Source organism: Etheostoma cragini, chromosome 20, assembly GCF_013103735.1.
Source record: "Etheostoma cragini isolate CJK2018 chromosome 20, CSU_Ecrag_1.0, whole genome shotgun sequence".
Classification (NCBI taxonomy): domain Eukaryota; kingdom Metazoa; phylum Chordata; class Actinopteri; order Perciformes; family Percidae; genus Etheostoma; species Etheostoma cragini.
Window position 1 is genome coordinate 14,147,777 of NC_048426.1, and position 12,182 is coordinate 14,159,958.

At 41.6% G+C, this 12,182-nt stretch overlaps 1 protein-coding gene across 3 annotated transcripts in view; it reads right to left on the bottom strand.

Annotated features, from left to right (window-relative positions):
* btbd7 (BTB (POZ) domain containing 7) overlaps positions 1-12,182 on the bottom strand; it is a 25,132-nt gene that overhangs the window by 8,660 nt on the left and 4,290 nt on the right. For all 3 annotated transcript variants that reach the window (XM_034858753.1, XM_034858754.1, XM_034858755.1), the window contains 3 exons: positions 9,296-9,523; positions 6,282-7,415; positions 209-417 (listed from right to left, as the gene is read on the bottom strand). In XM_034858753.1, coding sequence (XP_034714644.1) covers positions 209-417; positions 6,282-7,415; positions 9,296-9,377 — 1,425 coding nt within the window. In that variant the 5' untranslated portion in view covers positions 9,378-9,523. The remainder of the gene's footprint in view (positions 1-208; positions 418-6,281; positions 7,416-9,295; positions 9,524-12,182) is intronic.

Consider the following 12,182-nt stretch of genomic DNA (forward strand, 5'->3'; position numbering starts at 1 on the left):
TGTGTGTGTGTGTGTATGTGTATGTGTGTGAGTGACAGAGATTGTGTCAATGCATTTCGGTGTATGCGCTTAATATATTTACATCAAGCAGTCATTGTGAACTCTCATTACCGAAACTTCATGCTAGAAAATACATCTTCCAAACTGTGAGATGAGATAGGGTGGCAACTATGGAATCAAATAACAACCGATTGATAGGTTTCCTTACCTGTAAATAGTCAGACTGAATTGCGCAGATAAGGTGCTCCTTGCCAAGCTCGTAGAGAACATCTGAGGTGACAACTTGGCTGAATTCCTCGCAGAGGAAGTGCATGGCCTGTCTATGGACCCACTTGGAGCCATATGGTTGGGAGCTCCACTTTAGGATGGGAACGAGTGAGTCTAGAGACAGGCTTTCCACAACGATGTCCTCACAGCCTAGGAGAGCCATGAGATAGAGAAGCAATTTACACTTTGATATTCAATCCATCTTTATGGGCACAAATGCATCATATTCATGTAACAAATACAGTAATTCTTTTTTTTTTTGGGGGGGGGCACGTCTTTGCAGCGGGAGTGTCACTTAAATGGCTCATTTTTGTGACGTCCTGTTGTGTTATTTAACCCCACCAATGTAGCACAAGTAAAATTTATATTTCACATTTATTGATTTCTGTCAGATTGTTTATAAAGCTTTATGTATCTCAACATTTCCGACTGCACTTGAAGGCAGCTTCATTTCACGGAAAAAGAGCAAAAGAAAAGAGAGAACAGCTTTGTAGTACTGAGAAGTCTAATTGCCCGTTACATGACTAGCCACTGCAGTGTATTGTTTGCTTGCATTTCTTCAAAAGTTGAATATCTATCAACTTTATTAAAGTATAAAAAGAAAAAGAAAACAAAAAAACAAATCTTTGAATCCAACATTGAAAATCAAATACCAACCCAATGAACAAATAGTCGAATATTTGGATCCAGTCCTAAGCAATATAATACTTAACAAAAGCTAAAGAAAAAAAAATACAATAGAGAATGATTTAAATAAAAGATGATTAGAATATAAGTGCTATTTCTGCAGCCACTGCCAGACCAACAGTAGTTTTGACTCGTATTCAGTAACCCAGGGAGTCTCCCTCTACTAGCCCCCACATCCTCCTGCGTTTCCTAAATCAGAGCACATACCAGAACAGCAGGCAGTGGTTTAACTCTGTAATACACCAACCCACATAAATGCCTTTGATACCTTGATGTGTTTCAGTCTCTAGCTGCCTACTCTTAGCCGTGATAAGTAAATAAAACAACCGGAGGAAATGTGCTGCCGGTGCACGGGCGCGTGCGCGTGCGCGTACGCGCGCGCGCGCACACACGCACACGCACGCACGCACACACACGCACACACACACACACACACACACACACACACACACACACACACACACACACACACACACACACACACACACACACACACACACACACACACACACACACACACACACACACACACACACACACACACACACACACACACACACACACACACTTTGAAACTGCGTACACACTTGTGTGTATAAATGAAAAATGCATTAAAAAGCCACAGAAGGCTTAGGGAATAATGTACCTGATGCTCTAGCTATTTAAAAAAAAAAAGAGCTACATTTTAAAAATTCTGCCTATGCTGGCACTCACACATATTCTAAGAGGGATCCATTTAGGAAGAAAGAAACCCCCTAAAATCCACTCAGATTGACATACGATTGGCTAAGTCAAGCTATTTATGCAAAACCCCAACAGACTAAAACTATAGTGGCTCTCATTCTTAGCCTCTCTCTGATCAATAACGTTTAATACGAAACGGACATCCATGGAGATAGAGCCAGACTGACTGACGTCCAGTTAGAGCTGCTCTAAACTGAAACACAAGCTTGCCAACTTTCTCATTTCAGGCCATCCTGTCTATCAGCTTATAGTTGGGCCTGTAGCAAGCAACGCTCCTCTGGGAAACGCTTATCTTAAAGTAGAAGATCTAAGCTGCCTTTCCGCCCCCAAACCATCACTTTGAACATACACTCTGGGAAACTAGACACCAGACACCAGACACCAGACTTTAGAGTGATGGCCTCAGCAATGCTTTTGCATCTGAGGCTTCATATCTATCCAAGCACAACTCAAACGTTTTTAAGATGAACAGATACACACATGTAAGCAACAATGTACAGTACATGCACATACACGTACGTGCACGGACACACAAACTTATGATGCACTTCACCTTTTGGGCGTCTTTAGTTGTAATTGCAGGTTAGCTTATTGCAAAGCAGACACCCACAGTGTTTCAAAACAAAGGGTGGGAATCCTGCATTGTTAAGAGTGGTGAAGTGGAAATGTGAACCCAGGCACTTTGGCTTTTTTATCTACTATAAACAGACTGGAAGAGAATGGAATCTGTGCCTCTGTCTCCAACACTCGTCCCTGTGCTCTGCTGTCTGTCTTCTAGAAAGTGCTTTTGCTCACATCAGTCTTTCACCTTTGCATCTTTGCCCTCTCCAAAAAGCAGACGCACACACAAAGGCAGACAATTCCACACTCGGGACCAGTGGCCGAGGAAAGCAAACAGCACTGCTATGTGTTGTGCCCATTAGAATTCACAGTGACAGACAGTCTTTTAAAACGCAGCACTTTTATCATGAGCTGGAGATTAGAATCAGCATTATATCTAATACCAACCCGCCTCCCCTTCTCTCCCCGGGTGGTACACCACATTCACTAGAGCTTAGCTGACTGACAAGAATATCAACACAACAGCAGGAGCAGCAACAGCAGGCTCTACACTACACAAGCTTGGAGGACGTATGCATTTTGTCTTGCTGTTATTATTTGAAGCTCTTTGTTTATGGAGCGCATGGTCTCCAAAGCCACTTAAATCATCAACAGCACTCAATGGCCTGTAAACAAGCCTGCGGATGTAAATCATGTCTCATAATCACTCAAGGACTGGGACTTCAGTCAACACACTCCAAACACAAGATGCACTAAAAGCACTGGTCAGTCGGTGAGCGAGAAGAGAGAGAAAGTACCACAGTGCACGAGTTGAAACCACACCAACTGGCTATCATCTCTGTGGTGCACTTGAAAAATTAATAAGGCTTTTAATATTGGTTTCCATTTGAGTGAGATGGAGTCATAAAGGGATACACATCTTGAAAATTAATAAGGAAGAATGACAGAGCTCAACTGCTCCACAAAAACTTCCATGGGCCAAAACACAGCCAGAGGAGCATACGAGGGGGAAGACTGTGTGACAGATGAGAGAGCCTGCTCCATATGAAATCCCTGACATAAGCCTCTCTGCTGCCTCATGAAGAGCCTCAACTCAAGTCTCAAGCGGTGGTATGGACACAGACAAATTTCTCATTTCATAATCAACTAACAGATGCCAGGACGATTAGAAACCTCGCGTTTGTATAATTTTTTTTCTTAGTTTTTAATTTAATGTTAGAGGCATGAAATAGAGACCTCAAAAAAATGGGTAATAACAGGAAGTTGTAAAATACATAGAGAGGGGACTTGAATAAAATAACACCAGGTCAACCTCAACCATCTCACCACATTCCATATTGAGGTTTCATGAGAACTGATTAGAGTGGTGCAGCACTGTGGGAGAGGGGATAAAAATACCCTTGAGTAGGGGTTTGTTGAGAGGGGGGATGGGAAGGAAGAGGAGGTGATGGTGTGTTGGGATGACACCATTTGGCTGCTCATCGGCTTAAGCTGCCAGAGTGACCACGAGTGCGACACTAAAGCTTGAGAGTGGGAGGTGGTGTCTAACCAGCTGTGTGTATGGTGTTAGTGTACACTGCTATTGAGATCACTGCACACGTCTTAAAAGGTGATTGCTGAATTGACTGTACGGACCGAGGGGCCAAAAGTCAGCTGCCCACAACCAAACCTGTGCTTTTGAAAGGTTTTATACAAGCATGTTGTAGAGTCCACTGTGTGCCAGACATGTCTTATGTTGATTATGTTGTTAAATAGTCACATAGCCAAACTTATTATGATTACGTGATGTATTAAATTTGTGTCATTATTGCAGTGTGAATTTGCAAAAAACGATGCTACATCTGCTTACTGATGAATCTATACTTCTGTAGTGGATTCAAACCAAGTTTTATAAATCCATGTGCTAGCATAGCATACACAGACTGTGTGTATGTTGTGTGTCTACAGCTACTTAACAGAAAAGCATCCCTGAAGTGTTTGAGTCACAACAAAGTATATAGAGTGCATTTTGAATATTATTGCTAACTTGGCATTTTATGCATCTCATATCACCATTTAAATATTTGACACACTATTTCCCATAGTCATGCCTCTATGAAAGATAAGATGGTTATAAGATATGATTATGTGACAGTGTTAAGTCATTCAACCTCTCTGGCTCCACACAGTCCTGACAGGGAGGCCCAATGCAGTATATTTTGTTTGCATCTGAAATAGGCCGCTACAAGTATTGCGTATTGCATATTACAAAGGCTATTCTGATTGGAGAAGAGCTTTGTTAGGTGCGATAGACAGCGCTCAGACATGCCACTCTGGAGGAGCTGAGAGTGACAAAGAGACTGGCTCATGTCAAACCATGGCTTTAACCTTTGGCATGTTACTGGGGTCACTCTGAGACAGTGGCAGGAGTAAAAAAGACACTGTCATTCGAGTAAAGATAGACCAGTGACGAAGTGGTGATAGAGGCTCAGATGCGCTGCGTGTATCAGACAGTAAGGGGTCTGCCCCTGGAGACATAGACAAACCCTTCAGACTATATCAATCTGCTGCTGGCAGCTGCAGCTTGAACACTCATCACAGTCAGCCAAGCTGTTTAACACTACCTTGGTCTGCACAGCCATATTGCACATATGCCAACATATGCATATATGTAGTCTTAAGAAATGGTTAGGAAATTATTACAATGAGTCAGAGACACATTATATGAATGCACAGAGGGAGAAATTAAAGTAGACCTGAGACTTGCGACACAAAAGAAGATTCCTTAAGATAAGATAAGATAAGATAAGATAATTTGTTTATTATTCCCCAATGGGGAAATTACTGTACTACACTCTGTGTACACACTTTTGTTAGTACTCACACACAGGCCTGAAATACACACACATGCTCAGGACCTATACATGCACTATACATGGAGAGATGTCAGAGTGAGTGGGCTGCCAGCTGAACCAGCGCCCTGAGCGGTCGGGGGGGGTACGGTGCCTTGCTCAAGGGCACCTGGCAGTGCCCAGGAGGTGAACTGGCATCTCTCCAGCCACCAATCCACGCTCCCAACTTTTTGGGTCCATACGGGGATTGAACCAGTGACCCTCCGGTTCCCAACCCAACTCCCTATGGACTGAGCTACTGCCACCCCAACTACTCCTATTATTTAATCCAGAGAGACCGACACTATAATTATGAAAGTCACGACTGACAAATTAACTTTGAAATTGACAGTTAAGGCTATTCAACTACATTTTCAGTTTAAAACAATTTCTTCAAGCTGAGACCTCAGCCATACTAAGACTCCTTTAGTCAGAGGACACATTATTCTTAAGAAATTTAATCAAACTAAATTGTGTGGAGCAAGTAGAGTTGGAAAGTTCTGACTGAATTATGAATCTCTTAGTATCCTAAATTTACAATAATGAAAACATGTCTATAAAATGATAAGCACAAGCACTGAAACAAAAGTGCAACCAAACGTCTAGTATATTTAAGTTGTCCTTCACTGTAATACAACAGGGTAGATTTATAGATTAGATTAGATAATAATTTATTCATCCCACAGTGGGGAAATTCCCTCATTACAGCAGCAGTGGTTTTCTACAGTAAAAGCAAAAAACTAAAAACAAGTAAAACACACAAACAAACAAACAGGAAAACAACAGACTACAGACTGAATGTAAAGTGGCGTCAAAAAAACCTATTGTAAAGTGTGGTCGCCATAGTACAAAAAAGTTATATTGCAGTGTAAGTAAGTGACATTATCACAAGTGAGCCAACATAAGAGAGGAACTACATGCACTGATGCATCAAACATATCATCACATTTATGATCAAAGGTCAATCTGGTCACATGTCTTCATAAAGATATAAGATAATATTGCCCATACTCAGAAGCACCACTGAGTATGGACAACATGGCTGTAATCCTGTAAACCCTGTCTACAGAGCACAACTCCTTTCTTTTTATCTTGTCACGTACTGTTGATTTGTGTGTGTGTGCGTTGGAAATGTTTGTGATTATGACCTACCTTGAGCCAGCATACTGAACTCCAAGAACAGAGCGATGTGGTAGAGCTCCATGGCCTCCTCCGTGCGTGTACTAGCTCCACGGCCCCCGGACACCAGTGCTTGCACCTCGCCGAGGCTGCCCGCTGAGGGACTGCCCCGCAGCACCAGCCCAAGCTCCACCACATCTGTGTACATGCAGTGGAGAATAACTTGTACATATTTCCGTGGGATGATAGACTCGTCCAGCACGATGCGGGTGGGTGTCTGTAATGTGCGCTCTGTCATTTCCTCTCCTGTGCGAATGCGCCTTTGCAAAAGGTTCCTAAAGAAAGGAGAACGTGCCGAGAGGATCGCTTTGTGAGCCCTAAGGTCCTCATCTGGGGTCCCAGGGCCCCCAGAGCCCACTGTTAGTGCTGCAGCCCCAGCACCTCGCTCATTACAGCTTTCTATCATCTCAGAGTCTGACGAGAAGCTGAGCAGAGCGTCATAGTAACACATGTAGTCAAACAGGCCCTTCATGTCAGCCTCCAGGGAGTTGGGTGTACCAAACTCATCACTGAGTTGCACCAGTACATCCACGTTCTGCAGCCTGGTATCCTCCGCCCCACCCACCCCAAACTCCCCAGTGTACAAGTAGTGAAGTAGGGCAGAGAACATGGGCACATCAATGCCAGCTGTCTCAATGTCCATGAGAACCTCTGCTCCATAGCCAGGGGATGATGACAGCAGAGTTTTGAAAAAGGGGCAGCGGGCAGCCAGGATGGCCCGGTGAGCTGGGAAGCAAGTACCTTGGAAGATGAGGTCAACATCAGTGCAGTACTTATGCTGATAGAGGGCGGCCAGATCCCGCTGCAAGCTAGGTGCCTCAGCACGTGCCAGGCTGGCCTGAAAGCTTAGCTCCTTGAGCGCCGCTGTGCCCTCATATTCCTCCACCAGGGCATTTGTGTCTCGAACGTCCCAACATGACAAAAGCTCCCGCATCTGCCGCGCATGATCTGCTGAGCGGCTAGACTTCCTCCTTTTGATGAACCTCCGTTTGAGGGTCGCCAGACCAAGGCTCTTCTTCTTCCTGTCTGTGGGCCGCTCATGGCCGTGCTCCAGGCTGTATAGCTTAGACTCCCAGCCATATCCCTGCTGAGAGTAGGATGAGGTCCCTAAAATGAGCACACAATGCAGGTTAGCTTCATAAGAATTGGAGTTTTTGTTTAAACAAACTAAAACCATGTACTGGATATAAAGTAAGAAACCTTTTCTGCTATATAAAAAATCTCTGACAGTTTTTTCTAGAAAAATAGTGTTCTGGTGAGACATTCATTTCATAACCCCAACACCAGTTTACTCGAGGCCAGACTGCTAGAAACACAATCTGTCTCTAGCCCCCCTGTGGTGAGGCCAGCTCCATCAGGCCAAACACACTACCACACACACTACCCTGACCCAGCTACCAAAGCATTTGGCTCCAGTTCAACAGCAGAAAAAAAACAGACAGAATCCCTTCATTTTGTTTTGTTTCAAACTAAACTATGGTTCATCCCAGACTAAGAACCAATTAGCTCATAGGAGACTTTGTCCTGCTTTGTACTTCTCAATGAACCCAATCAATTACGCTAAATAGCATTCATCTTTGGCTTGAGAGACAGGACTCGTACATCAGAGGAAGCTCTGCCAAGAAGATCCTCTCTTGCTGCCCTTCTCTAAGCATCCATCAGTGTGACCCAAATAGTAATCATTCTAACACTGTGAATCATCTGTGGCCCAGGCCAGCTCAACCAAGCAACTACAGAGCACAGAGTGAACCCCATAGGTGTCACGGGCTACAGAGATAATTTGTCTTCTTAAACAATACTTTCACTTTTAAGAAGAATTCTACAAAAAACCTCAGAGCCAACATCTTTTAGAAAGATAATGATCAATAATGTGGATATATTGACTAAGTGGTTAAGGGCAAATAATAGAACAGCTAGAAAAGTCTGGTAAGTTCGGAAAATTATATCACTTGACTGTAATGAAGACTTTAAAACCAGGAAAAGACAACACTTATTCAACATTACGATACTACAATATCTAGTCTCATGTCACAATATCGATATAATACTGATATATTGCCCAGCCCTAGTGTAAGTGATGTCTTACAACCAATCACAAATGCTACTTTTAAGTAATACAGAGTGGCCGCATACACCTGTGTGCATACAAGTAACAAACACAAAGCTACTATACAACCTACTGTATAGGTGTGACTCTTTTTTAGTGCATGCATGCAGACAGACAAAAACAAGCTAGCTGTTCTGCAGCAATGTTCTCTGAAAATGACATCAACACTGCTAAAATTGGAACATAAGCAAAAGGTCTCAGACTGTAGCTGCCATGTCATTCAGCAGAAAAATGTAACAGTGTAACAAGCAGCCTATAGCTGGCCACAGGGACAAAAACCATGACACCTAGCTCCTATCCGGTCTGATAGCCAGCAGCCGTATCATCACATCACACCACACACACCACAAGCACATAGCAACAACAAAGCTAAAAAGACCAAGAATTATACTTTTTTTGACAGCAGAATACTTCATGCGATTTTGGTTAACCACTCACGTTTGACACAAGTGTCTTTGTGTATCTGGCTCTATAATACATCATAAAATCCTTTTGGCAGGGTAAAGTAGACGCATTGCTTTTTGATGCATTTGTGTCTATTGCATGAATCAATGGCCCAGTTCAAGAGCTCTCATGCACAAATATATTCACCTCTTGCACCATTAGTTGTAATGGAAGCAGGTTAATGTAATTTAAAGTGCAAGAGGGCCCATGCTTGACCCCCTATTGTGTATTTGCAGCATGGGGGCAAAGTGGGTTCAGGACTAAGTTTTAACACTTCACTTCAGAAGAGAGTGGCCAATCATGTTTTCCAGGTCATCTCTAATAGATATTTTATCATTTGCTGACTGAAAATACAGAATCATCTATCAAAGCGGACTTCGTGGTAACTGTTCAACCGATCACAACACTCTAAATTGACCACAGATAAAATACCTACCTATAAACGTCTGCTGTGCCTGTGCATTACCCCCTATGCGTGGGGAGCATGAGTGTGGATAGCTGGATCCATTGGCACCCATCCTCACTTGTCTTCACTTGCTATTTGGGGGTCCCCCCTCTCGCTGAGTCATTCTGCTCAGACCATGTATTCCTCTCAATCCTTAGTTGTGGGTCAGGCACGGATCCTCTGAAGCATCCTCAGAGCCCCGAGCTGAGCCGGCCATACCTGGAGGGAGGAAAATTATAAAGCACAGGTCAAATAGTTTTAAGTCAAATAGTAATTGCTTTTAAATGTTGTGGACTAACATCTCACAATAATTGTAAACATAATGAGTTTGGAATGTTTGGACGTTATCAAAGAGATAATGAATGGCATATTCATATGACTGATATCTATCACACTGTTTCAGCCACATTGATTTCAGTGCAATCATAGCTTCCTTGGCAATTTTACAGGACTGAAATGCAAAAAAATGGAAATGAGAGGGCTTTTTTTTTTTAAAGTGACAGCCTTCATCTGACGACCGTGTGTTCAGGCTTCTACCTATAATCTTAAATGGTGACTGAGGTTAACAGAGACTTCCTCTGCTCAGCCCTCAGGAAACTGTGCCTGGCAGTCAACAACAAATCTAATGCAGATGTATGTGATTTTCAGAGAAAGGTACAACCCACTCTGCCATTGCCCATTTCCATTTCATTAGCTTAAACATTTGTAGGCTAATGAATAATTTGGATGGGTTTTCCCGTACAGTGTATATCTACACAGAGTATAACCATACAGCAATTTTAGTGACAATGAATTGATTTAATTAATTAAATCGAGGCAAGAAACTTAGTGTTACATTCTTATTTAATTACTATTGAAATATCTCTGAGCTAGTTTTCAAACTTTGGATCTTTGTTCAGTTCATGTCAGTACAGTCAGACTGAACACAGCACCATAGCTATGATGACTTGTGGTTGTTCAGTGAAACTTCAGGGCTTTACAGCAGTGTTGACGGGACATTTCTAGAGTGAATGCAATGTGCATTATGTGATATAAGGAAGGTCAATATGACAATATACAGTATATGACGATACAAATGTGTCTACAGTCAGAGATTTTGCCATGCCATTTATACCGTGGTAGCTTTCTCAATAATACCTCTGGTGGTATTGAGCCATTGTGGGGAATGTTGCATATTGGCTTTTTATATGATTTTTGTATTGAAGGGGGAAAAAATACTTTGACTTGTTGTGTATTCAATTAATTAGACAAAAAAAAAACAACAACACGCATTGCTGTCAGCTTATTTTGTCTATTAACAATTTCCAAACGCGCCTTTTTCCATGTTAACATTTTGACAGGTTTCAGTAGGAAAAGCACAGGACTAAATCATTATAAAAAAATAAAAGATAACTGAATTCCATTTAGCTGCTTCATTTTCAGGTTCTGGTATACAGCATGCTGGCTTAGAATTGTCACTTGTCATGGCTTACTGGACCACTTGAATACAACAGAGCCATCGTTAATTTTAGTATTAACACTTGCCGTCTTCTTTGAAAAAATGCCTTTTGAAAACCTAATATGATACTAATTCTACAGGACAAAAGATTTGATTATTTAGGTGGTTTTTCATTTATATGGTCCGGTCACCTAAACATAATTTAAAGACAAATAATGCTGTGCATTATTATACGTTTAACCTCAGCTTATTCTAGCCAGCCATGGCACCAGTGAAGGCGCCCTCAGTAACTTTTCCGCTCTCTTCTTGGTATTGTCCCTATATACGATCTAAAAGAAAACAGTGCACCCTTAACCTTGTCTTTAGGTCAAATTTGACACGTTTTCAAAGTTTCTTTATCGAAAATATGTGCTACCATTCAAAATAATAAAGTGGTTTCAAAACAGTACACTGACTTAAATATTGACATATACCAGTCAGTGATAATCTATCAATTTATATTCCTCTGATCTCCATTATAATGAAAATAATTCATAATTTCTGCTTACTTTACTCCACAATGAGGTATAATTACATATACAGTAATGAGGTTTATTGACCAAAAATTCCAGAAATAATAGTAAAAATAGTGGTAATGAGTTGGAATGAAGTTGGCTAGAAAGTGCAAAATAGAATAGGGTAATGATTTATAATTTATGCCAAAAGGCAAAACAAACCGGATCAATTTTGATGGAGGTCAACAAGTGCATGGTTGACAGAAAGACAACATAAGGGTTAACTCATCAGGCTGTTCATTACAAACTGAGTATATCTAGCTTCATTTCAACCAGCAACAACCATTTTCCAAAACCATAGGAACAACTTCTCAATTTTCCATGACACTTACATCTTGGATAACTTTGCATAAATATACCAAAATTTCCCCTTTATAAACATTTTAAGAGACTTGGAAATTTAACTCTCATTGCTGTTGACCTTTAAATAACTCAATATCAAAGCCATTGTATGTATGCATTTCATCTAGTTGTGTCCCGTTTTATGCGAGACTAGATGGTGGACTGGAGTGTGATGGGAAATCTGTTTTATCTCAGCCTGCTAGTTTTCATGCCTACCATACTAATAAATCATTGTGTCTGCCCCTGTAGAGAAGCCCTGCACAGCCTCCCAAGGGTTCAATGGAAAACCAAAGCCTCTTACTTCACACAAATAGTCACCAAGCAGTCACACTGCAGCAGTCCAATAAAAATGTTGGTTGATCTTTATTTCATTAGACTGCTTTAAGTGGGTTCCATCTTCACAGGGAATTCATTTGGACAAAATTAGAAATTTAATTTGAATATGTAGGAGACAGGAGGAAGCCCCTGAGATATACAGTGGGTACGGAAAGTATTCAGACCCCTTTAAATTTTTCACTCTTTGTTTCATTGCAGCCATTTTCCA